The following is a 27,379-nucleotide window of genomic DNA, read 5'->3' as shown; positions in this document are numbered from 1 at the left end:
TTTATTTAAATTTAAATTGATATGAATTGAAATGCTCTGTTTAAAATATTTAAAGAGTGATTAATAAACATAAATGGAATTGTTTAAGTATTGTGCATTATGTTTCAACATTTCTTTTATTATGGAATCGGAATCAGAACCGGGAATCGTAAGGCAGAACTGGAATCGGAACCGGAAAATTTCTTTTGATACCAACCCTATTCTGGACTTAACTGATTGTTCACTTGAGCAGGACAAATGATGAACAGTGTACATTAGTTCACTTATTGAACTGTATCCAGAAAACAGATGCTTACTGTAGTTTAAATAGGTCCTAGGCAGTGCTTTTAGGAACATTTTGTTATATAATTTTTTTCAACAGAAAAGTTTTGTACAGTTTAAGAAATTGGGTATATATACATACACACATTTATTTAGAAAATACCTATGATCTATATATAATAGTTGTTCCAGTATTCAGCATACTTTCAATTTGGTTGTTCACATTGTGCATCTCTATGTATTATGTTTTCTTCTGAATCCATACACATTGCATGTATTTCTAACACTTATAATATCTGTAAGCACTCTGATGTATGTTTTTAAAGATATCAGAAATTGACATCTGTTATGAAATGAGTATTAAATCGGTTCATCTTGGCTTTGCAATGTTTTGTGTGTTTCCATCTTTATAGCTTTATGTTCTTTTCTTCTTTCTCATCCGGTTCCAGCTCGTTGTTTTCCTTAAACTGGGCCTCGATCTCAGCAGGATCAATGTAGGTGTAGAAATAAGCCATTATTGAAAAGATTACGCACACTGCCACTAGCAGAGAAGCAAACAGCACATACTCGGCCCACTGTAAAAACAACACGTACAAAAACACAAACATAAACAACACAGTGTTAAATAAATAGTCTTAAAAGTAAGAAATTACATTATACTTTTTAACTTTATTTTACATACTACATAGCTGTAATGTACATGTTACAGCATGTATTTTTCTGAATATAATACCTTGTCAGGGATTTTTGCCAGCTCTGCGACAATCAGCACAATAATGTTTCCCACAGCCACAGTCAAGAGCCAGCCAGCTTGCAGCACTGCCTTCATGTTACTGGGGGCCTGTAGTGCAGGAGAAATCATTCAGTTTATAATGAAGAATGTTTTTTACATCTAGGTTTCTCTAAAGCTAATTTGTAACAAGGGCTTTTTCTAAGCACTGTACAAATCAAACTGAATTTTTCTCTGATATTCTTAGAATATGGATTCAGCATATTTACAGACTAGTGCCAACATTTCAATTACAGTAGAACCTCATTTGAAGATACCTATATCTTGTTGTGAATACATGAATTTAGTCATACTACTGTTAAACAAAAAAGTATAATGAGTTTTGGGTGATCTGCTATAGTACCTGTGAGTAGGAGAATTCCAGGCCAGTGACGGAGAACACCACTTCTCCTGCAGTTATAAGGAAATACTGAGGGATCTGAAGGGCCATGTGCACAGTATTGGGCTGAATATCTTCCACTCTCACTACAGAGCCACCACACTACACATACACACCAAAGATACACTTGTTAGTTTACACACAATTGGTAACGTGGCACAAGTTATTTTAGTTTCATATTTATTTTAATAGCCACCAGGATACATACATTAAATGTTAGGAAGTAATTAGATCACACTATTTTAAAAGCGTGTGAACACATTCAAAACTACATTTATTTCTAACTATATAGAAAAACATAGGATGTTTTCACAAAGTTATTTTTCTCAATCCTGTTGAAGTCTGCATGAAATACATCTATATAACTGGCCTTAATAGATGACTTCTTTCTGCACATTGCACTATATTTATCCGGGTTTGGGACCGGCACAGAAATCACTGGCTTGCAACCCCTGTGGCTAGATTGCTTTTCTGCTCAACACAGTTGTAAAAAGATGTTATATGACTTACTATAGCCATCCTGTTACTGTAGCTAGCTGATTCATCTTGTTACCTGTCTGGCCGTTCTTCTCTGACCTCTCTTATCAACAAGGCATTTATGACCACATTTACATTTACTGAAGCTGTTGACCTTCATGAATTTACGTGAACACTCTATAAAGAGATTCTTGTGGGCTGTTTAGAGTTCATTTATAGTGTTTATATGTGCACATAAATGCAGAGTCACTGTGTGAAAACACCCCAAGCTCATGGTGTATATTTCAGAGTCATTTAAGAATAACAAACTTGATTACACACATTTTCAGTCCAGGTCATTGTGGTGGGGATTAGGAAGGTGTAAGCTCCTCCAAACCCAAAGTGTGTAGAGAACTGACAAGACTGAGCACCATCGGTGATGGTGAACGTCTGACTGATGGGAGAAAATACGCAGCATGAGATTTCCGGTCTGGATAACATTATTATTTCTTATAGACAATTTTCAAATATGAGAAATAACTAAATAGGTGAACTTACGACCCCTGTGAATAGAGTGTGTTGTTTGAAATAGCTGATGGTTCGATGAGTGCAACATCTGAAACATTCAGTGCTCTATTCCTACCATTCACAAATCTGTTTACACGTTAAAAAAAAACAAAAAAAAAAAAAGCAAAATTTTAGTAGACTTTCATGAATATTTCCCACATATACAGAACAAAGTAAACAAAAGAAATTGTATATGGCACTACAGTATAACAGTAAGCCATCACATTATGTGTAATAGACCTACAAACAGTTAACCTGTTAAAGATATTTAAGACTCCACTGACCTGACTGCATTGTTGCCTTGCTCTGGTTTGACAGTTAAATCGTTTGTCTAAGAGAGGAGATTATTTAACTTCACTTCAATTTAGAATTTATCTAGTTATCTCATAAGAAAAAGAAAACAATGACTTAATTCTTACCAGATACATGGCATCAGGAATAGTGGGAATGATGAGAGTTTGACGTTTTCCTAAACTCAGGGTGAAGTTTTTACTGATCACAGGATTTGTATTCAAAGATATTTTAATGTCGGGATTGTCAAATGTCATGTAGTCCTTACTGGCCTGTAGTGAACATAAAGAGAAGGCTGCAAGTACATTTTAGACACAATATGGCAAAAAGTATGTAGACATCTCATTATCACACCATCTGTGGTTCTTCCCCACATTGTTACCAAAGTGTTAGCACGTAATTGTATAGAATGTCTTTGTGTGTATATATGTGTGTGTGCATTATGTGTGTGCATGAGTGTGTTTTACCTGCAGGGATCCAAGCATAAGATATGTGTGGGAAGAGATGTTGACTTGGAGCTGAGCATTTCCCATGTTAATTACCTTCAGCTGGGTTTGTGTAGAGGAAGGTAAAACTGGCAGTGTTTTCTGAATAGAAAAATCTACATCAGTAAATTGAAACTAAACATATAAAAACAAAACAGGAACATTAAAACATACTGTAAGTATTTTTATATACAGGACATCCTATATTAAGGCTGTAGTAGCTCAGTGTGTTCCTTTCTAATGACAGTAAACAATAGAAATGACATTTACTCACATCAATCTCAAGCTGGACCAGAGCTGCAGACACGAAAGCCATGGCAGCTAAAAACATCCCAACAGTCATTCTCTTCAAAGGACTGTGGGAAAAGTTTGAACATTTACACTACAGAACAAAAGCTCAGAAGCAACAATAATTGTAAAAAAACAAAAAACTTTCTTTCTTCTACTTAGAAATTATGTTAGTGTGTTTCTGTTCATAACATAAAAGGGATTGACTAAATAAACTGCAATGTCAAACTACCTTTGCCCTATACACAGAGTGTGTTAAATAAAGAATTTATAAATAATTAATCTCAAAAAACCTCAAAAGCTCTGTGTGCAACAGTCAGTTTCCTTTCCAGGAAAGGAAATCATTGGTCATTAAATGTGGCCGAGTCAAATTGACTCAGGAGGACTTGAGAAGGAATGTATTTATTTTAAGAACACATAGTTCAACAAAAATAGACAAAATTAATTTTACTTGCAAAGTTCATAATTTGGAACAATCCTGGTAAATTTCAGGCAAATATGTGGGAGGAAACCCAAGTTATGATACATTAAACTTTCCAGATGAGTGAAATAGACCCCAGGTCTGCACAAGGGATAACTAACAGCACCCAGAATTTGGACCAGGAACCCTGGAGCTATGAAGCAGCAATGATAACCATTAAATCACCATCTCACCCATAAGTACATTTTATTTAATCACAATTATTTCCTTCACATTTTTTCTGCAATCAGTGTTAAAATCAGTAGTTTAAAATTATTTTCAGTCTCTTACGTGAAGTTGAGGCCACACTTTTTGATGAGGGGATAAACAATTCTGTCCATGACAGGCACCAGGGTGAGAATCAAAATGGGGTTCACTGTCTGCACAATACAAAGAAATGAACAAAAGTGTAAAATGATTTGAATATGCATTCATCTCAGTCACACTGTGTTCTGGTCCGGTAGAGAAACCATCACCAACCTGCATCTGATCCGGCTGCAGAATCAGTGTTCCCTATAGGTACGAAAAGAAATAAAACATCACCATGAAATGCTATTAAAAGTAGCAGGAATATTAATCTGTGAACAAGGAAGCTCAATTTGGGTTATTAATTAAAAAACTCACAAATGTCCCATCCATGGTGGTGGCTTGGAGGGTCCAGCGGGAGCCCTGTGGACCAAACCACAGCAATACATTTATTGACAGATTTTTTAGCAACACATTATAGACAATTACTTGACTTGAAATGACATACGGCTAAGTATGGTGACCCATACTTAGAATTCGTTCTCTGCATTTAACCCATCCAAAGTGCACACACACACACCATGAACACACTCACCATGAATACACACACCATGAACACACACACACGGAGCAGTGGGCAGCCATTTATGCTGCGGCGCCCAGGGAGCAGTTGGGGGGGGTCAGTGCCTTGCTCAAGGGCATCTCAGTCGTGGCCGGCCCGAGACTTGAACCCACAACCTTCAGGTTACAAGTCAGACTCTCTAACCATTAGGCCATGACTGCCCCCAATTAACTGTTTAATACACAAACCATCATACACAGAAGTGATTAAAAAAAAAAGAAAACTCTCTACTGAGGTAAAAATAAATAAAGTACATGCATAAGATCAAGTAGAAAATGATCAACTCTTCTATTTACATAAAGAAATTAGAACAAAAGGCCTCAAATCACATGATGATTACGCTAATGATGATAAATTTGTGCTTCTTTCACCATGGATTGTTGGAGGAAAAATGCTATGGCCAAATTCCAAAGTTTTTACTTAACCTTTTCTTAACCTTTTAAATGTGAGCCTGCATTATATTAACTGACAGAATAAACTAGTAAAATGGCAATAGCCAGCTGTCAAAATACAAACTGCCAAAACAATTAGGTAAAGCAAATATAGCAAGAAAGTAAATGTCAGTAAGGTGTTACTGTTACCTTTTGGTCAAATAGGGTCCAGAACATTGGGAGTGGGATGTAGAGGAAAAGCACTTTGAGCACCATTTTAATTTGAGCAATGAGTAGTTTCTGTAGCACAAAGGACAGAGAAAAGTTTCACAAAATGTTAGGAATGGTAGCTAAAGAAAAAACAACAATGAACAACAGAATAATGAATATGAAAATAATGAACAACAGAGTGGTGCTGTGTAAAAGGATTCTAGCACCATAAAGTTGATTATTTTCCAACAATCGCATGACGTGAAATGCTTTATTCCTCTTATACCTGAAATGCTTTATTTCTCAACATTCACATTTGCTTAATTAATTTCAGGGCATCAATTTCATAATTTATTTATTAGTTGATAGCTAGATTTAATGTTTTGAAATGTTCATGGACTAATGAAAGTTAGTTACTAACAGCTCTAAACTTGTTTTAGCATGGTTAGAACAAAGCCATTTATCCTGAAGACTTAAAACAAACAGTTACATCTTCACCTCTAAAAAATGATAAGGAAACGTCTCCTCACAGAAAGCTTCAGCATATCAACAATACATGCATTACTTTTGCTCTGTTATTGTGGAGCATCTGCCATACAAGTCCTTTTATAAAATAGTACTAAAAAAAGACATTCTTAGACATGTTAGAACAAATGCATTAATATGCACTTCACCTTCAGGCCAATCACAATGAAGAAGTAGTGTAACAAGACATATTGTTGTGAGAGTAGGAAGAAGGTGTGGCACTGATAAGTGGGAGAATGAAATAAACATGGTAATGTAAAGAAAGAAGATTAGGAACCTACATCATATCTCTCTTCAGCCCAGTCCAGCCAGTGCTCCTTCTTGGGTAATTTACTGTTACGGTATTTGTAGCGGTTCTTAATAGCAAACTAGGAAGAGAACGTATGCTGACTTGTTAAAAACATTCAGGTAATGAATCAAAAGATTTGAGGATATTTGAGGCTAGTTTTTGTCTATGCTAGTAGTAGAAACATTGAATTCTCTTACCCCAATGCATTTAGACACTTGCAGCATAATGTTGCCCTTGGGTGCAGCTTTAACATACATTCCACTGCCAGCAATGAACACAACTGCAGATATAGAGAACACACCTGATTTTAGCCTTTCTGGGGATTTGTCCGTACACAATTAGCTTTTACTCTGTGAGTGAGATTTTTTCAGGTCTCTGAATATAAAAAACAAACGTATATATTTTACTGTTCAATCACACTAAGAAACTCACCCAGAGATATCACCATGAGGGCTGCAGGAACACCAAAAGCCAGTGGGTAGCATTTCTGTTTAGTGTGAATGCCACACTCCTGACCTGTGCACAGTTTTGCACAAACTCACATGTTATAATGAGGACAAAAAGGCAGCGTTAATGATTTTATTTTGCACCTGAATGTGTTATACCTCGTAGTATGGGGGTGATGAGTGTGGAGAGGAGACTGCCTGCATTAATACACAGGTAAAACACAGAGAAGAACGTACTTCGCTGCCTCGCCTGGAAAAAAAAAAACAAGAGAAAAAAATAAAAGCAGTTAATTAGTCTGTACTAAGCATACAATCACGTCTTAATATATACTGTAAATGTAGATTAAATCTTTTAGTGTATTGAAAGAAGGTGTATATTAATGGTCAAACCTGGTGGTCTTCAAACTGATCTCCTCCGAATGCAGACACACAGGGTTTGATGCCACCTGTACCAAGCGCAATGAGGATCAGTCCTACCATAGCCAAGGCACTTTAAAAGGGAAAACAAAACAAGAAGTAAATAAATAGCAATTAACAGGTTACAATGCTACAAATGATGTAATAGGAAGGCTGCCACTTACACATGCACTGATGTATTGTCTGGTGTGCCATCTCTGTCTTTGTCAGTGATGTCATGAATAGCACTGACTGCCATGGTTATCTGGCCAATGGCATAGACAATGGACAGATAGATGATGGTTCTACATGGGGAAGTAGACAGGACAGATTGGAAATACTTTCACTACTGGTTATTATGTAGTCTTAATGCATCTTGAGTTTATTAAGGAAATCCCAAACTAAAAATGTTTAAACAGGCACTCACTTAAACTTTCCAAGCCAGGAGTCGGCCACTATGGCACCTAGTATAGGAGTCAGGTAGCACAGGGCCACAAACGCGTGATAGATGGAGGTGGCAAGATCATCATCCCAACGCAGGAAGTACCTGAAGTACAGCACCAGCACCGCTAAGAGGAAAACATACACACACACACACACACACACACACACGCACACGCACGCGCACGCGCACGCACACGCACACACACACGTTTGTGTCATTCACTATCTATCTGTCTGAAATTATTAATATTCCAATAACTGACTGTACATTTTGCTGTTTTCTTACCGCGCATTCCATAATAGGAGAATCTCTCACAAAACTCGTTGACAACAATGAAAAAAATACTGACTGGATAACCACAGCATTCTGTGCTCTACACACACACACACACACACACACACACACACACACACACACACACACACACACACACACACACACACACACAAACATTATTGCATTTAAAATGTATCATTGAAACACAACCTGCTGCAACTTCATATATCATTTAATTTAGCAGAATATATTTCAATTAATTTATTTATTATAAATTAAATTTATTTAATATAAGTAAAATCTACAATATAAAACAGGTTCCCAACTAACCTGCACTAAATTTTCTCAGCTAACTAACAACTCTTCCTGCTATGACTTGGATGTGTTAGTGCAGAAGATTCACTCAAATGTGTAGGACAGAAGTTACTCCACAATCAGGGGTGTAAAGTTTTACTGTAAATAAATATGTGTTGTCCAGCAGATGGCAGCTGAGCTCTGATAAAAGTGAGACACAGTTCCTCCCATTTCACTGGTGAAGGTACAATGAGCTTTCCAAGATCTAGTACTATTTTCTGTTTTTGTTGTTTTTGTTGTTTTTTGTTTGTTTGTTTTTTAAGTAAATCCTGAGACTGAAGCCAACTTGATTAGTTACTCCATTTTATTTAATAGATACTGCATGGAATTAAATATAGGTATTCTCAAAGTAAACACAAGCACTTTAAAGATATAAAACATAAATATTTCATTTTCAATTGCTTAATGTATTGCAACCAACATGGTAAATGATGTTTCAGGTGTCATACCACATATTTACTGCACTTAGTATATCACTATAACTTAACCTTACTGCAGGTCACAGTTTTATAGAAATCTGAATCAGTGTACAGACATTTATTAGATAAAGCTCTACAGGTCTTAAACATCTGACTAAACACAATATCTCAATCAAGATTAATTAAAAATTATAAATAAATATCTTAGATAGTTTAGAATACAAAATGTTGTTAGTTTGAGTAAAGGACGTTTCTGACCTTCTTTGGTTTCTTATCATCGTTCTTCTCTTTGTCTGTCAAATCAATAAGATTTATCTACATCAGTATCATTACATCAGATACGTTAAATACAAGTCACAGTAATAATAAAGAATAATGCTACATGATCTTACCTGCCATGGTAGCGTGTGTGTTCTTCTGAGCTGCAGTGGACGAAAAGACCTGTGTGTCTACAGGACCCACAGTGTAAAGGTGAAATCTTTCTCACTCAAGTGGACTGTGGCCCTGTTTATGAGCCCTTTACCTGAACCTAAACACAGGGAGTGATGGAGATGGAGATGGAGAGAGGGAGAGAGAGAGAGAGAGAGAGAGAGAGAGAGAGAGAGAGAGAGAGAGAGAGAGAGAGAGAGAGAGAGAATATTTAATATTTAATATATAATAGGGATAAGCAACTTAAAAACATTGAGATATTTGTTTCAACATGCAAATCAATATAACAGATGAAATAAGTGAGGAGAGGAAAAAAGACAGCAGCAAAATGTGCAATAGGAAAGAAAAGCCCAGGAATTAAACACACTAGAGTAGTGCAGAAGGGCAGTGAGAAAGCTGTAGTAACATCATGTCAAGTTATATCAAGTCAAGTAGCTTTTATTGTCATTTTGACACAATTATAGATGACGCAGTACACAGTGAAATGAAACACCATTTCTCCAGGACAAAAATGACATATAAAGTTACATAAAACAAGACAAAAAACAACATGTCCTAGCCACATTAAGTGCAACATGTACAACATATTGCAACACTGTGAGACAAGGACAGTGAAAACAGACAATACAAAACAAGACAAATACACAAAGTACACAGAATAGCACTGAGCAGTGTGCATACTGTGTTATAAAGTACACTGTGCAACATGTGAAGTTTAGATCGAGTTTAAAGTCATGTGGTGCTTAGATGATCTAAAAAAAAAAAGGCTTTTTGGATTTTGTTGCATTTTCTTTAAAGAAATAAAAGATTATAAGTGAGCTTATCAAAGTTCCAGAGGGTGTTATGGTGATGGATGAAAACCAATAAATCATTAGAGGGAAGAATATCCGTGAAACAGAAATGGAGTAAAATGGGCAAGGTAAGTGAAAGACTACAGACCACACTAATAGAAATTTGCAGGAGTGTTATAACATGAACACAATTGGGGTCAATGTTCAGGCAGATATGAACAATTTTTTTCTTTCACTAAAGCACTGTGTGGAATCATTATGCTTTACAACTCCGTGATTATGATGTGTAGATGAATTATAGACTTGTACAACAACAACAACAACAACATTAATGATAATGTGTGTCGTCACATGTGGGGAATAAAGATTATTCAGGAAAGTTCTTAAATTTCCTCCAGGATCAATAAAGCATGTATGTATGTATGTATGTATGTATGTATGTATGTATGTATGTATGTATGTATGTATGTATGTATCCATTCAAAGCAATGTTGAAAATGTTAGGAATATTTAAAATCTTAAACAAACTAGGGATGTACCGATACCACTTTTTCTCTTCCGATCCGATACCAGAGTTTGGCATATTGGCCGATGCTGATATCTGTGTTCTTTTCTACCTTTAAAACTAAAGAATGTATACAACTCACTTAGCTATTAAGATTCATTTGTTTCTGGCAAAGAAATACAAAAGTGCCCATTACTGGATGAAAAATGAAAACACAAGAAACTTTATAAAATATATTAATGCAGTAGCAAACAGTACTTTTTAGTTAGTGGTATAACAATCTAAACCATATATACTGCAATTATTAAATTAAATTATTTAATTAAGAAAAGGCAATATTTACTTTTGAAACACAATGCAAAATGTATTAAACAGTAAACGTTGCACCCAAATGAACGACAACGCTGAGGTAAATGGAAAGGACGCCCATAAACTTGCATGTCTGTCGCAGGTGGTTGTGCAACATATTTCCTATACAACTTATTATATTTATTTACATTAATGTAATTTAATATGTAAGTGTATTGTTCAAGCAATAGTTAGTTAATTGACATTATTCAACCACCACGGGCATGGGCGTCGGAAGTAAATAAAAAGTGGGCGTGTCCTGTCCCACACACATATAATGGTCCCGACGTCCATGGATTTCAGGAAGCAGGAGCGTGGTCGATGCTGTAGGTAAAACGCAGAAGAGAGTTTAATTTATTAATTTAATTTATTAATGCTTGGATCGGCACCGATACCGATCCAAAATATCGGATCGGTACATCCCTACAACAAACCAGGAAACAGTTTTAAAATAGTGAGCTTTATTTAAAACAAGTATTAAGAACATTTGACATACAGTAGAACAGTGACTTTCTATTAAATAGAGATTTAAAAAAAATCACCATTGTGAATATAAAAAGCATTTAATAAACATTTAAAGGAACACTAATGTGGTAAATATGTCTGCTCCTTCACTGGCTCCTCTCCTCCACTCTTTGGCAAGAAGGATCAACACCATGCTTACAGTGTATCGAACACAGCAAGAGCTCAGCTTGCATCATATTGCACTCTGTTTAGATATTTATACATATAATATCATGGCTTTAAAAATATCTCCATCTGAGACATTAACATTATTTGGGTCTATATGTTTGTTGCTTATGTTTGTGGATTCCATCGTAAATTTTCCTTCTCATATAAAACAGAGAAAAGCAAAGCTTGATTCAAAATAAAGAGGCCAGGCAGACCATCTGTAAGACATCCGAGACTAAAATTCTGTACATAGAGTTTTAAGTTAGAAATGACAAAGAAAGAGCAAGAAACAAATCACTAATAAAAAAAAAACAATTGAAGATGATAAGTATCTAATATGTAAAAAGTCTCCACAGGAAACAGTAACAGATTCCCAGTCAGAATGGGATAGAAACTAAATAAAAAAATTATTCAAAATTCATTTTTAGCCAAACACAGCTAATCACTCACATGCTGCTTCTCTCTTCTCTATTCCAGGGTCACTAAGATGTTTCGAAGACAGAGAAATAGAGAAAGACTGATGGGGAAAAGCTTGACTGTATTTTACTGTTATATATGAAAGCAGTCTTGAACCAAATGTGAATGGTGCAGCGCTATGCTGAGTGCAGGGTGAAGCTCAGACCACAGAAGATGAGGTGGGTATGCCCTGGATGCTGGCTGCCGTGGGGGTGCCACTGATGGCATTGAAGATGTGAAGAGAGTCACGAAGGGGACTCTTCATGACATCCTCCACAGGAGAGATCTAGAGAGAGAGAAAGAGAGAGAGAGAGAGAGAGAGAGAGAGAGAGAGAGAGAGAGAGAGAGAGAGAGAGAGAGAGAGATTTGGCTTAATGAGAGATCAGAATTTTGGAGTCAGCTGGAATACAGGATATAAAATTCAGATTTGCATTACCATCCAATCTGGTCATGTAAGCAGTGGATAAAAAGAGAAGATAAATGTTAGTCATATCGTTGATTTATGGATCAAAGATGAAGACTTTCAAAATATAGAAAAAGAAATGTGAGCTGGTGTGCTGCTACATATATTTATATATACATATAATATTCTTAAACATTAAATAATTACATGAGTAAGAGTGTTGTACTGAATGTGTGGTTTGGCTGCAGGTGATCACAGTTGTGCTGATATTCAGCACAAGAGCATGGTGGTGAATGTGATACTACTTTTTTACAACAGGTCTGTAAACACAAAATTAATATTCATTCTGACTCATTATGGCTAAATAGTTTTTCAATTCTTCTCTGTTAACTAAAACGGTTCCCAAAGAAGCCACAGCAGGACAGAGTGTTGCACCACACAGACTGACTTACCACAGTACTAGAATTGAAATTCAGTGTTAGAATTGAAGTTTTATGTACATAGTGAACACTGTCAAGCATGACAGTCAAAGGTTCCAGTGCTGTTCTACTAAATATCAGAGCCATCGATATTAGCAAGCGCAGAAGGAAAAGAAAAAGCTGGGTAAAACCACCTGGCGCAACACATGGGTCTGTGTGTGGTGCTTGTTGTTTTAGATATCTTACCGTCTCATGCATAATTGCGGAGAGTTCCCTGGTGAGGTCTCTGTAATTGGCCTTCATTTCATCATGATACTCCTGCTGGTCCTCTTTGATGAGCCTCTCGTTAATGCCCAGCCCGTGACCACATGCCTCCACAAATTGCCTACATACACCACACCACACAAACCACATAAATCTTACTAGCAATTAATGCTAATTATTTTTCCTGACTTTTTGCCAGTACAGAACCTCACACATAGTATAGCCTACAGTGTATAAACACTCACCTGAACACCTCTTTGAGCTGTTTGACTTTGTTGTCAGGATATTTCTTAGATGTGGTATCATCAAGGAAAGCTCTAGCGTAGGCCAGTGGGCCAGCATTCACCTAGCGCAGAGACAGCAGGTTAGCGCTACATGTCTGCACATCATACTCACACTTTAATAGTAACTATATGTTAGTACCTGTACACTGATGCTGCCCTGAAGTTTGAGCTGTAGTTTGATCATATCGACTTCACTTGAGGCACAGAGCTGCCGCAGCTCGGCTACTTTTTTACTCATCTCATCGATAGCCACTTCGATGGGGTTTAGGTCTGTGTGGTGTTGGTACATCACGGCTATTCGCTTCTTAACGTATGGGAAACAGTGCGTGGCTGTGGGGGAGAGACTGACTTAGTCATGGAGAATGTGGAAATCAGCAAAGAAATGAGCTCAGTAAGAAAAAAGGAATCATGAAAATGTGTTCCAATATAGTTTAGGTTTTGTGGAATTCAATAACTAGATGTATTATTTTCTTGGGAAAATCAAGGCACGTTTATCAGGATGTACAGATAAGAGTTGGACTTTGGGGACTGAAGGATCATATACTGTAATAATAATCTCTTGCTGTTTAGTTGACACACCCAAAATCTAATCTCCCTTATTTGTAATTATACAGAGAAGTTGTCATTCATGCTAGTCAGAATATGCAGTGTTTACTTTCTTTTCATAACCAGCTCCCTATTATAATACACTGTTCAAAAATAACTTAATATACGATTCTATAATACACAGAGTTAGTAACAGCGGTGTATCATCCATCAATGACTTTACTCCATCAATTCATTTGCCTTGTTAGTAATGTGTTAGAAATCAGCATTTTTAGAACCACTTAGTGTTCAGTGGAGTGCCGGACAACATTTTGCACTAGAAACACCAGTTCTATTATCTTCCAAACAGCAGCCATCAAGATTTCCAAAGAGCAGAACAGACTGCCAAAGACAGTCCATGCAGCAAATCTTTCTTTAAGACCTGGGCTATAACTGCTGAAAACCACCCCATGGCTTTCTTGCCAGAGACAAACAAAAAAAGCAGCAGTGTATACAGTAGCCTATAAAATGAAATGTTATGGAGGATTAGAATGACCCATGGAACACTCCTTTGTTGTTCACTTTGCAGTTTGTTGGTGACATTGTGATAATGTGAGAAACATTCTGACAGATAATACATTATTTCAGTTTTCCATGCTCAGACAGACACAAACATGATAATTTTTCAGGAACATGACAGTAATATAGTTATGAACTGAAGTCTTGCCAAATATATCTAACAATGTAGAATCCATGTTCAGCTACAGTCATGTTATTTTAACATTCATAGGTAGCACATCAAACTATTATATAGGTGTACCAGATAAGCTGGCAATCGTATGTTATGTAAACACAGGAACTACTTCATGAATTCAGCAATAAATGCACAGTTTGCTATCATATTGCTTTCAAAACTCTCAAGAAACATTCAAATAACATAAAAGATACATACTGGTGAGTATAGTCCTGCGTTTACACTGCTCCTCAATACCACCCTGTTTCTTGCCCGAGACAGTGAAGGGCATCTCAAATACAAAGCGGCGAATGTTGTGGCTTCTCTCGAATTCAGTCTTTCTCTCTACCATCTCCTTCTCCTCTAGGAAGGGAGTGACATGAGTCACCTGGATATATGCATACTTGGAATCCAGGTCTTTAGGATTAATCTGCTCCAGAAAAAAAACAGAAAAACAATGGCAACAGATATATTAATATGTACATTACAGACTTTATTTATCACAGTGCTCTCCATTTTAGTCAGAGACACGTCCTCACCCTTCCAGAGTCCTGGATCATCTTGACGTTCTCTGCTCCGAACTTCTCAGAGTAGAGTTTGAGGAGTCGCTGAGAAATCTCCGACAGCGGGGTAAATTTGGGCTCTTTGTAGATGTACTCTTTACCGTCCTCATCCTCAAAGAAGCCCTGAGAAAAACAACAGAACCAAATGAAACAAAACAGCTCAATCTCTACTGGATGCACAATAGTACACTTAAGTTCTTTGGGTTATTTTTTAAACACAGCAACACACCATGGTGTCTAACATCAGTCATCTAGTTACACTGCACACTGCATGTGAAATGAATGAATCGATGTTATGCACAGAAACCAAGACAGGCAGTAAAGCATACATATGCAGCCACAATGTCCAATCAGAAAAGTCAGCACCATTATGAAGATCTACATTTTTCACCTCATCTACAATCTTTACTCATACAACCATGAATGAAAGCAGTGATATGACCAAAGCACATTAATAATATTAAATATATATATAAAGCCTTCTATGAATATAAGACTCCTGGCAGAAATAGTCAACTTATTTCCAAACTAAGGCCTTACAGAGAATCACACATTACACAGCCATGATGGGTTAGTAGCTAAAGACTGTTAGCATGCAGAGAAAAGCCATGAGATAAAAGTCACACCACCTACAAACAAATTCTTACAATGAGAGATTCTATTGGTGCAAAATGCTATTATAATTCAAAGAGCGAATCTTAAAATATCAGAATGAAACAAGGCAATCTGTCTTCCTCTCAAAGCAAGAAAGAACAAGTACAGAATGGTAAGAAGGTAATATTGTAATGTAACACAGCAAACCCAAGCCAGACAATGTGTACCAGGACTTACCGCTGCCTTTGGGACACAAGCAGAGAGAGATTACAGGATTAATCAGAGTTCATATGATATGTTCATGCTGGATAGAGAGAAAATTCTGTTCTTGTTCTCATTCATGTTACTGTATGTAATTACATGCTATCGAGCTGTGATGTCCTGCCTTGACCAAGTTATTAAACCTATTCTATTATTAAATGGTACTGTTAGTAATAAACTTCAGGTGTTGCATATATTTGGATGTTAGCCATCTTGTTTAACAAATGGTTGCAAAAAAGCTTAAAAATCATATTAAATTAGCACCAATTACATGCCATTCTTTATATATGTATATTTATATGTCTACCCAGTAACTAAACCAGTTTTAAAGCTATGGTGTTTTTTCTGAATGTAGAGATTTCTTTACCTGTCCAAAAAAGGCCACCCTGAAGTAAGTTCCCAGGAGTCGTTTGCCTGTGTGCATCACCTCTGTGACCTTACTGTATGCACGGTGAAGTGTCTCATAAAGGTGAGCCAGTTTCTGTGACATCCAAAGAAGGTAAACAAATGTTGGAGTAAGTATTTGTGTCGTTCAGCCTCTTATTTCACACACCACTGCTCTCAAACATATTAGGTTCACTGATTAATACATAACATTAAAGCAGATGATCTGAGGCCCATCTCCAGGCACTGCTGATCACTACCAAATGTTCTCTAGTTTTCCTGTATAAAGATGGCGCTTGTGAAGTTTTGCTAAATTTTAATTCATAATTCTAACTCATAAATGACCTAATTTCCTTTGACCTTATTAGGGGTTTTATTAAAGAATGCACACTATAACACAGATTTATTGTGTGCAATGATCTAATTATCATAAGTTCTTATAATTTCCTCAGGTGTCATATATTAATGATTGTACCTCAAAGTCTCTGCGTTTCTCATAGATGGGTATGATAAGTTTGTAGATATCAGAAATGAGCTCATATCGTTCTGCTTTCCAGAGTCCATCAGCACACTCCTCTAACAACTCCATTAGGACGTCCTAAAATGGCCACAACAAACCCGAACAAACAAACCTTCATTATAGCTAAGGCAACAGATTTCTAAATGAAAACATCAACACTGCTGGTGACATTTGCTTTCACTAAAACATGTGGTTACATCATATAAGGTGTGACACAAACTGATTGTTTTACCTAACTACTCATATAAGAGTAAAGTAATATAATAACTATTATAAGTTGGGAGATAGAGTCCTATTATATGCATTTTCACTGTATATAAAATTTTAAGGAAAACATAAAGTGATTTGCCCCAAAAGTGTTCTTGATTGTGTTGCAAGTGAGTTGATCCCCCAACTGATTTTCTAAGAGCAATTTAAGATAAAACCTCAAAGTGCAAGCACTATGAATTAATATCAGCCCTTAGCGATAAAATCTAGTACAGATAAGTAAATATAGTTCCATTATTGTAGCCACAATCTCTTGTTTGCTTTTATGGAAGCTTCTTATCTGTATGAGTGTCTAAGTACACTATGAACAAGCTTTAGAATACTGATCCTTATGTGTGAACAATGTCAGGATGCTCAAATGGGTACTTGCTGTTATTGCATTAATTAGTGTTTGGAGAGTTTAGATACTGTTATGTGACTGTGAGGTTTAGACCTCATTGAAGTGCACGTCTTGCATGCCCACGTCTTCCATCATAGATGCCTCCTCGTCAATGTTGGGCGTGACCACTCGAAATGCAGAGCAACCCTGTTTAAACATGCCTATTTACATAAAGAAATAAAGTTATATCATAATAATACAGTTATTTTGTATAACTGATAATGTATTATTGAGCATAATTTTGTAGTATAGTGTTTGTGTATGATTGTGAGGATCTCACCTTTTCTTTGAAGGTATTCAGCTACCAGTGCTGCTACATGCACGTAACACATGGCGGCCTGAAGATGTCCAGAGACACAAACAGAAGATGTTCAAAGAGGAAAAAAATCATACAGGATATGGGTTAGCTTGAATTTGAATTTGTGTTCACACCTCAGACAGATCACCGTTTTTCACATGGATGCGTGCCATGCTGTCCAGCCAGGTTTTACGCAGTTCAGGAGTGCTGGCATATGACTTGGCCAGACTGTACTGCAGGTCCACCAGCATCTCTGGATCTCGCTCATGCTCTTTCATCTGCGCTGTGGCCATCAGGACTGTGCGGATTCTCTTTGTCAGGTCTTTTACATCAGATGGAAATGCAGTGTTCTACAAAGAAGACAAAGTCTAGCTCATTTCTAATATCATATAATTTGTATAATACATGATTAAAAAAGCATGAAATGAGTTTAAAGATCAGTTCTTGCTTTTGTTAATGTTAACATTTTCTAGGTCACGTACTTTAATAGTCCTGTCACTGTTTGCACAGTTGTTTATGATGGACAGAGACTGCTGAAACCTCATCCCACCAATTCCAATAACATCAGCAATCAGCTGACTGACAGCAATCACCACCTGAGGGGAAATGAGTACAGACAAATATCCGTTACTCCAATGAATCTTTCTAAACTCACTAACACTCGATCTCTCTTGCTCTGTAAATGTGTGACCTGTAGATGGGTGCGAACAAAGGATTTTCTGCCTGTGTAGTCAAAATTACTCTTCATGAGAAAGTAAAGCAGATGGGCAGCGTCAGAGCGGATGGAGCTGAGTTTGGAGTTACAGCACTTTAGGATCTCATAACAGAAAGATGCACACATATCCGCTCGGCCCTCGAAAAACGTACAAGGGAACTGCAGAGTGAAGAATAAATAGAAAAGATTAAAAGAACTTTAATGTAAATGACTGATAATCAATTGTAGTTCACAGCCCTAAACAACATGGCTCTTTACATACAGGACTGTGTAGCCAGGATAGTGCAGTCTTCATACTAAAATATATAAATGAATGGTGAGCTCAAGCTTACTTTGTAAATAAAGGTGCGCAGGAAAGTGAAGACTTGTTTGAGGGCTGTTTCTGACTGGTTGATTTGTAGAAAACACAGGTGGACTGCAAACACCTTTTTCATCAGTGGGTTGTGCCCATGATCTAAGCTCAGCTGGGTCTGAGGAAGAGAAAAGAGGAGCCAGAGAGGGTTGCATGTGAAAAAGACAATATATTCCTTTTTATTTCAGTTTAGAATAAAAATATTGTGCTCCTTTCCTTAATAAATCTGTATTTAAACCAATAAACATGCAAATAATCATACAATAAGTAAGACTCTTGGATGATACCTTAAATCCCATGATGAAGATGCTTAGTACATCCAGTACTGTCAGACACACTTCAGTAGCAATATTTGCCTCCAGCAGTGACTGGTTTAACACATCTGCATCTGAATGACTGTAGGCTACACACACACACACACAGACACACACGCATATAATATAGGTATATGTGACAGTATAACCATTACAATGCAGTTATGAGAGACAATGTGTACACCTCTAGCACTCCATCACTTATAAACAGCATAATCATATAACAATATACATACAACTATTAAAATTCATGAAACTTATGGGAGAAAGATGTGTAAGAAAAAAAAGGAATTATTTAGAGATGGTGAGGCAATACAAAGATGGAATGTACTATTAGTGATGACCAACATTAGTGCTCATGTGCTCAATGTTCTCTAAAACATTATAGATGATGAATTAGGAATTACTGATGTGCTGCTGATGTTATAATAAAATATGTGATCATGGAATACGACCCTGACTTGATATTTACTGGCATCAAACTGATCAGTTCTTACCATGATCTACAGAAATTCCAAGTATACTTGCAATCTTTCTGACACTGAAACAGACAGACTGGGTTTATTATACTGACTATAGGAAAAGTCTGCTTTCCTCACAGAGACACAGTTTTTAATGGCCTGGGTCAAGAGGTACAGAGTAATGAGTTGTGATCATATGATGGCACAGATGGTTAGGATTACGATGATGGTGGTGAAAGGAAGAAGAATCTGACGCATGAATGGAGGCGAAATGAAGTCAGTGTAACTCACTGTGATTGTAAGTGTATGAGTTATCCAAGCTGCTGAGCTGCTGTAAGCGAGCATGCATCATTCCAGCTCTACTGCGGGACACAGGCAGAGTCTGAGATTTGCGCTCATGTGTTACAGACCCTTCTTGGCTCCTAAAGAGGAAATAATGAGACCAGCACAGCCAGCTTTAGTAGTGGTACAGACAGACAGTGAAACAAACAATGAAAGGAACTATGAAGGGCTCCAGATGAAGAGATGGACCGTAAAAGTAAATAATACTTTACCACTGTAACGTATATTATATAGAGCAGAGACTAGGCAAACTAATTTAAATAAATTTCAGTTACGTGGCCAGTGTTAATGACCTCTGTTAAAGATAACCTTAAATCAATACTGACTTATTATCTTGTAGTTTATGTCATTATGTCTCTGCCATTATTGTGCATACAGTAAATCATCAATATCTATAAAAGGAAAACATACGTTCCTAAGTTGACTGTTATCATACAAGTGCAGCTGATAAATATTACAATACATTTACATGTCCAGCATTTAGCAGACGCCCTTATACAACTGAGCTATTAATGGTTAAGGGCCTTGCTCAGGGGCCCAGCGGTGGTGGCCTGGTGGTTGTGGGATTTGAATGCACACCCTTCTGATTGGTGAGCCAACCCCTTACCACATACCCCAATAGTGTATAGACTTAATCCAATATTGCCTTCAACTTTTTAAGCAAATGCAGTAACCCGGATGTGCTGCTAATTTAACGGTAAATAACTCAGCTGTACTTACTGGCTACAAAGCTTTCAACATGCAGCGTCACAGCACATAGCATCAACACAAGCTATATCTTAACACTGTGAGAAAATGATGGACAATGAGAAAGAAGCAAAATAGTGCGGCTTATGGGGGTGATGTCAGTTAGCATGCAGACAGACAAGAACATGCAAATGCAGAACAGTTTGGTCAAGTTTGTCTGGTCTTACCCCAGCATAAGGAGCAGCAATTATATATATATATGTGCGTGTGCACAAATGTGTGAGTGGATTTTACTCGTAGCATGTGCAGCATTAAAGAGAAAGAAATTGTGAATGGTTAGAGAAAACCCAGGCTCACCCATTCAGAAAGAAGTTTGTTTCATACTGTATATAAGCATGTATGTGTTTGTGTACTACATTGACTGTAAACATGTTTAATTTCCATTTAAACAAAAAAAATACAAACAGAAAAAATTACAAAATTAATTCAAACAGAAAAAAAGATTAATTTTATTTGTAGCTTAGACATGTAGTCAAATCTTTTACATAACTAATCAGGTGTCTTTTACAGAAGCTATTTTCTGTTCTGTTTTTCCTCAAAAAAGTACAAAGTGCATTACCTGGCAATGTATCTCTTCCCCATGTATCTGAACTGGTGGAGACAAAGCCTGCAGATAGAGCAACATAAGACAGTTTGCAAATGTTTTTTTTTCCAGACTTCTGTGACATTGTGAAAATTAAGGTCTATAATTGTGTTTTACTCCCTAATCCAATGATAGCAAATTTTGGCTGGTCAGATCTACTCGGGTCTCTTAGCCCGAAGGGACTGTTCCCTGTCCAACATGGCATGATTGTAGCTAAGAAAGTTAGTCTGTTTTTGTGGAAGAAAAATGTTAGGCCTCTCTTTTCTGGCTGGTTAACTGGACTTACTTCTACTTTACAAGAATCAGATACCCCATCTCTGGGAACTCTGCAAAATTTGGGAACCAATTTTTTTTTCTTTCTAAAGAATCACAAGGACAAATGAGGTTGCAATCGTTTTTTTGTAGCGATTGAACTGTTATAATTACTCTTTGTAGGGTATGTTGGTTGTAGTTATATGAAGGGTCCATATGTTCTGTTTTGTACAGCTTGTTTGTTTGTTTCTTTTTTGTTTTTTGCAAAAACCTTAAATAATTATTAGCTGTTAAAAATTATAAAAAATAATTATTAAAAAAATAATTAACAAAAAAAAATTATGAAAACAAAATATTATAAGGTTCTATCTGTTCTTCAGTCTTCTCTCAAACAAAACCTTCAAACACTAAGGCCACAGTTTGTTAACCTCAGAATTAGACTTAATGTTCATTACAGTTTTTGACAGACAGGATTCACCTAATGTGTACCGCTGGTGGAAAGTGTAAGAAAAAATAAAAAGCATTATGATTCTAATAAATAGCCTATAATTATTAACCATACACACCTGAGTAATGGTCACATCTCAAGCCACATCTCAGTAGTCTAATTTTTATCTGAACAGTACTAAGAGCATCCATTGAATTTTACTGTTAAATTAGTCCCTGACTTCAGAAAGCTCAGTGTTGGCAGACAAGGCGAAGTACTGTGTTTTGCCAGTTGTACCAAATCCACTTTATTTTCCCTTCAAGCTGTAGAGCTCTATAAGGCAGGACTTACTCTAACAGAGTGAAAAAGTCCATCAGATCTCCAGACGAAGCTTTATTCCAATAGGTAAATAGGGCGTCTGAGGAAAAGGAATGTTTCAAGAATAAATGAATGTTATAGTGAGATATTCACATGACTGAACTCAATGAGTGTATGCAGTGAGATTTTTATATACAGTATGCAGATATCAAGTCAAACCGAATGAAATTTAAAGATGTGCATGTGCATTTTTACCTTCAGACATGCTCTTGAGCACATGAAGGAAACACATTAAGAGACTTTTCACTTCAGACTGCTCTAGTTTATCACAGCGTAGGAGTGATCCACCCAGAGCTGCAGCCACATTGTTCTGCTGTATATACACAGAAAGAGAAGTCAGACCACCACACATTCTTCACCTAACACAGTAGAGGAAATACTTTCCATGCAAGTTTAAAGAAGCTGTCCCGCATCACAGCTTCACACACTTTAACAATGATTTGTATTCAGCATCCTCAACATATTACAAACACACCAGAGTATAAAGCATCAACTTACACTTCATCATAAATAAGTACATTTTACTGAGGACACCTAATACAAAGCAGGGCTGTGATATGGATTAGAAATATGGAAAGAATGACTACAGCTATATAGTTTTATAGCAGCAGAGATAATGTGTCTACCACAGCACATGCCTGGCACAGACACACGTCCTGCTGGACTTTCCAGCAAGAAATAAAAGCTCATAAACCACAGAAAGCTCATAGGCTGTATGCATGGAGAGTATGAGGTTATGTCTTCACCTGTATTGTATTTAAGGGATTCAAAAATATGCCAGAGATTCAGTGGACATTGATTAGTTTGGTAAATTTGGATAAACATGCATGGCCACTTTCAGAAAGAAAAAATCAAACACACTGCAGCTTCCCCACACCAAACCTGCTCATCCTAGTTAAGCAGGTAGAGGGTCTGTAAACACACACACACAGTTGCTCTGAGGAGCTCTATAGTTGTAACAGTGCAAGCTGGAAGCAAGGGGATGTAATACTTGTTCAGTATTTTTGCTGTGGGTGGTTAGATGGCTGAATGATGGAGCAGAGAGAAGTGAGAAGTCCATAGTCTGGCGCTTGGCCCTTGTGGAAAGCACCTTATCCTCACTCTCTGAGATTGGGCGTAGCATGCTGGTGGAATGACGACGCACAAAATGCTCCTTCTGACACCAGCATAGGCAAGAAGCAACCACACAAACCCAGGTTAGCAAACACACACACATACACAAAAATACACACACTCATTCATGCTGTCCCTATGACTCACACTCAGACAGCACTTCATACTGGATTGGTCCAACATGCAAGCAGGCAGATTTTTATAGCAATATAACCGAGTCAGGCATCAAATCCCAATCCCCAACTCAGCATAATACAACTACAACGTGATTTTTTAAGTCACAGAATAAAGCTGAGTGCATCAAGCCTAGATGGATATTTAGTTAAGACAGGTTACTACATTACCTTTTTTAACAACTGAGAATATAATTGATAAGTAATTTAATGTGCGATTAGACGGTACCTTATCACTGGGTTGGGATTTGTCATTGCTGCGTTCTGGTAGGCTGCTTCCTGAGTCAGTGCTGATGAGGGAGCAGCGTGAGTCAGCGTGACGTACAGAGATGTTGGGAGTTGAGGATGCATGTGGTGTAACTAAATCACAAAAAATACTTCATTCATTTGTCGATAAATAAATAAATACATAAATAAATACATTAATAAATAAGAATATAATTTTTATTATTTAAAATTTTTTTGTGAAAATGTAATTAAATAGTTGTTTGTATTTGTCATTAGTTTTGGTCTTTAATACATTTAAGCATCTCCATATGAACCATCTAACATGTACTGTAGTTGCTTTAGCTATAATAACAAAACTTGACATTGAACAGTAAAATACTAATATTTCTCTTCGACTGTAAAGCAGAAGTCTTCTCTCACCTGTTCCAGATATAACCCCAAACACATCCTTATGCAGGCTGCTCTCAATATGACTCCCTGTTTTATGGGGTGTCATTAAAGAGCTGGTAGGGACCGGTTCATCACGTACAGTCTGTGAGACACAACAGACCACCAGACTGAGCATCAAGGTGAAAAACGGGTAATAATAGCTGAATTTACAAACTGCAGTCAGTAGGTGTCAGGCTTACGCTGCTGGAGAGACTGTTGGTCAAGGGTGTAGTATCTTTAATGTTGAGTCTGTTAACATTCTCCTGGAGGATGCCAAAGAGAGGCAAGTACAGAGTAGCCAACCTCGCGTGCTGACTCTGAAACACACAATACACACAAACCAATGGAAATTCTGAGTGCCCCAAAAAAATGCCAATCACATTCATACAAAATATATGAGTGTTTCATAGAGTGTATATATATATACATATATGCCAAGTGAGCCTCACCTTGGAGGTGTAACGATCATCAAATGTATGTTTCGTCATCAAGTTCTTCAGCACCTGGATAGCTGTTTGACGAATATCCCGAAACTCCTGCAGAGCTGCACCCACCTCCCTTAGTAAAAGCCCAACCAGGAAGTGATTCTTACAGAAATCATCAGTTAGAGAGTAGTCCAACTGAAGATCTGAAAGAGAGAGAGAGAGAGAGAGAGAGAGAGAGAGAGAGAGAGAGAGAGAGAGAGAAGGAGTGTGTGTGAAAGAGAGAGAGAGAGAGAGAGAGAGAGAGAGAGAGAGAGAGAGAGAGAGAGAGAGAGAGAGAGAGAGAGAGAGAGAGAGAGAGAGAGAGAAAGAGGTTAAAAACATCTCTGTGGTTAATAAGCTATCAGACTGAAACAGTGAGGGAAATGTAACCTGTAATTGAAGTAAATTTCATCACAAGGAAAAGAAAACCTTAAGTAACCTACACATTGTGTGACCCAGCTGTAGCCTCTTGACAGCCGGATGTCTGAATAAATTCTGAATAAATTTGCTTAAATTTGCTCATATTATTACAGTGAGGATAAGATAATTACGCATTAAGGCATTTATTAATAAATCATCTGCACAACCTTACCAAAGTTGCCAATAATTCTGGAGATGATTGTAGAAGAGTATTACTTCGGATGTCATTTTCTGGTTGCCAAATTATTTATCATCCCTTATCTCTCTAATACTCGCTGGCGGTTTAATAAGTAGAGGAATGAATTCAATATTTTGTCACTGTGCTTCAATCCTTTTTTTGGCAAATGCAATGGAGTCGAACGCTAAATGTGATATAGAGAAACTGAGTGATAAACTAAAATGGGAAGCAATATCATTTGTATTAAAAATGGCAGTAGGGTAATCATCATGCTACAGTGATTTTAGTATCCCAGGATTGATCAGTAAATGATTTGTTACCGATCAGGAAGGTAGGCACTATGCCTTACCTACCTAGAGCAGACTGAGACTCCATACTGTAGTAGGGAGTTGCTGATGAGGCAAACAAACAGAACACGAAAGCAAAACACACTCATTCATACTGAACCAGTGTTCTGGAGAGTGCAATGTATCATATATCACATATCTGTTACAATTATCTATAAATATCAACTTTGTATAAATATAAGATATATAAATATGACTAAAGACAACTTAAATTGAATTGTGGAGCTTTTTTAATGTTGTTGTTATTATTATTAATTGTTATGTCCATTCATAGAGCATCTCTTTTTCAATTTTTCATGTTTAACACAGTACTAATCGAGATCATTTTTTAATAAAACCATAAAACCAATTTTAATGCATTGTCCACACATTTCTAATATAAAAGAGGTGCAAAATCATTTCTAAAACAGTTCTCACCTTGAAATCTCATTATCCTTCCTTTCCCGAATGGCATGGGCAGATTAAGTGGGATGTAATGCTCGTGGTTGCATACAACCTTCAGGAACTCAAATTTAAACTCGTATAGTGTCTACGGAAAAAGAAAAAGGTCACACATGAGCTACACAATTCTATGGATAGGCTTCTTTTATTTTCTTTTTTTAAAATCAACTTTACTATAGAAGAATCAAGTGTAATCTTGTCAGTCACTCAAGAACAAGGTTAAAACTTATCTCTTGGTGTGTCTGTAGTGATAGAAATAATAATGCAGAAAAAAAATCTGAAAAAGGTACCCTCGCATCTCCAGGCATAAAGCAGTTGATATAGTTGTTGATCTGCTTGAAGGCAAAGCCGCGATCCATGAAAGTAAAACAGCGCTGAGGATACAAATATCAGATCGCTTAATTCTATAATTGCACTGGTACCAACGTGCCACCAAATGAATAAGGCTAATTTCCTCATTACTTTGTACTGTACTTAAGTCTGGATCAGCACTGTGAGACGGCGGCAGTCTGCATGTCATTACTGACCTTGATGAAGAAAGCTAGGCTTTGGTTGGCATTGCGCGTTGCATCTAGGTTGTCTTTGTATTTCTGCGTGATGTGAGGCATCAGCATATTAACCAGAGTCTCCACCGTGTGGTAAAACGTGGCAGAGAAACGTTGATTCCTGGACAGCTAAAGTGAAGAGAGCAAAGGTCAAAACTTCAAACAATAGTATCGAGGGTAGAAGTCTAAATCTGACTTTTGCCCCACATCAGATATCAGTAAAAGAACAACATCAATATTTTCCTCTTTTATTTCTTAGTGAGAGCGTTTACAAATGATGATGCAGTCAAAACTTACCCTAACTTTACCGCTGTCTATCAAGTACTGTGCCATGGACTTCACTAAGGCCTCAAAAAAGTACCAGGAGTACTGAATATAACAAAACAAGGAAAGGAAAATAAATAAAAGAATGTTAAACACACAAGCGTGGCTTTGCGTCACTGTGCCACAGTGGAAAAATAAAATCACAGCAGAATACAAAGATAGCTGCCCCTTATGAAGATGAAGTATGCACATATCTGGTGGTGTGGAAAAACCCTTTCCTGGGTCACTGTGGCTGAATTCTGTCAAACTGACAAAAACTATAACAATAACACCTTTAACTTTAAGAAGGCATGGATATATTTCAATATAATGAAGTGGAATTGTTTTTATTTAATAATAATTCTGAGGATAAGGCAACTTAACAAACGAAGCAGTAAAAACTGTCTGTCTGATTTACTCACACGAGGAAAGTCACATAATCAATTCAGATTAAACAATTCTGTCAAATTGTCTGTTATGCTTCTATGCTACAGTC

General features: G+C 37.0%; 2 protein-coding genes across 14 annotated transcripts in view; both read right to left on the bottom strand.

The window, feature by feature from the left end:
- Positions 1-97: 97 nt before the first annotated feature.
- LOC113654269 (solute carrier family 15 member 1-like) lies at positions 98-9,092 on the bottom strand. The gene is made up of 23 exons (XM_027164319.2): positions 8,969-9,092; positions 8,835-8,869; positions 7,813-7,900; positions 7,510-7,651; positions 7,268-7,387; positions 7,077-7,176; positions 6,846-6,936; positions 6,673-6,756; positions 6,438-6,520; positions 6,233-6,319; positions 5,427-5,516; positions 4,602-4,646; positions 4,458-4,490; positions 4,269-4,357; positions 3,504-3,585; positions 3,212-3,331; positions 2,873-3,016; positions 2,738-2,784; positions 2,445-2,540; positions 2,229-2,340; positions 1,395-1,532; positions 995-1,102; positions 98-836 (listed from the first exon to the last, which is right to left on the bottom strand). The coding sequence occupies exons 1-23, from the start codon at positions 8,973-8,975 to the stop codon at positions 669-671; spliced, it is 2,109 nt and encodes a 702-aa protein (XP_027020120.2). The 5' UTR covers positions 8,976-9,092; the 3' UTR covers positions 98-668.
- Positions 9,093-11,237: 2,145 nt separating this feature from the next.
- zmp:0000001200 (dedicator of cytokinesis protein 9) overlaps positions 11,238-27,379 on the bottom strand; it is a 75,426-nt gene continuing 59,284 nt past the window's right edge. For 5 of the 13 annotated variants that reach the window (XM_047815027.1, XM_027164411.2, XM_047815026.1 and 2 more), the window contains exons 27-54: positions 26,878-26,949; positions 26,563-26,709; positions 26,326-26,409; positions 26,012-26,123; positions 24,635-24,813; positions 24,386-24,502; positions 24,177-24,288; positions 23,758-23,888; positions 22,438-22,555; positions 22,216-22,282; positions 21,162-21,209; positions 19,805-19,935; positions 19,026-19,141; positions 18,719-18,856; positions 18,363-18,545; positions 18,154-18,267; positions 17,806-18,021; positions 17,654-17,711; positions 17,428-17,534; positions 16,683-16,805; positions 16,191-16,304; positions 15,800-15,805; positions 14,945-15,091; positions 14,625-14,835; positions 13,287-13,477; positions 13,109-13,209; positions 12,846-12,984; positions 11,238-12,063 (exon numbers count right to left, since the gene is read on the bottom strand). In XM_047815027.1, coding sequence (XP_047670983.1) covers positions 11,938-12,063; positions 12,846-12,984; positions 13,109-13,209; positions 13,287-13,477; positions 14,625-14,835; positions 14,945-15,091; positions 15,800-15,805; positions 16,191-16,304; positions 16,683-16,805; positions 17,428-17,534; positions 17,654-17,711; positions 17,806-18,021; positions 18,154-18,267; positions 18,363-18,545; positions 18,719-18,856; positions 19,026-19,141; positions 19,805-19,935; positions 21,162-21,209; positions 22,216-22,282; positions 22,438-22,555; positions 23,758-23,888; positions 24,177-24,288; positions 24,386-24,502; positions 24,635-24,813; positions 26,012-26,123; positions 26,326-26,409; positions 26,563-26,709; positions 26,878-26,949 — 3,408 coding nt within the window. In that variant the 3' untranslated portion in view covers positions 11,238-11,937. Of the gene's footprint in view, positions 12,064-12,213; positions 12,222-12,845; positions 12,985-13,108; positions 13,210-13,286; positions 13,478-14,624; positions 14,836-14,944; positions 15,092-15,799; positions 15,806-16,190; positions 16,305-16,682; positions 16,806-17,427; positions 17,535-17,653; positions 17,712-17,805; positions 18,022-18,153; positions 18,268-18,362; positions 18,546-18,718; positions 18,857-19,025; positions 19,142-19,549; positions 19,594-19,804; positions 19,936-21,161; positions 21,210-22,215; positions 22,283-22,437; positions 22,556-23,757; positions 23,889-24,176; positions 24,289-24,385; positions 24,503-24,634; positions 24,814-26,011; positions 26,124-26,325; positions 26,410-26,562; positions 26,710-26,877; positions 26,950-27,379 lie in introns of all 13 variants that reach the window. The other 8 variants (XM_047815035.1, XM_047815032.1, XM_047815025.1 and 5 more) reach the window with 4 other exon arrangements.

This window comes from Tachysurus fulvidraco, chromosome 6 (assembly GCF_022655615.1).
Source record: "Tachysurus fulvidraco isolate hzauxx_2018 chromosome 6, HZAU_PFXX_2.0, whole genome shotgun sequence".
NCBI lineage: Eukaryota > Metazoa > Chordata > Actinopteri > Siluriformes > Bagridae > Tachysurus > Tachysurus fulvidraco.
Note: the sequence above shows the minus strand (reverse complement) of the source record. Positions and strands in the feature narration are given on the sequence as shown.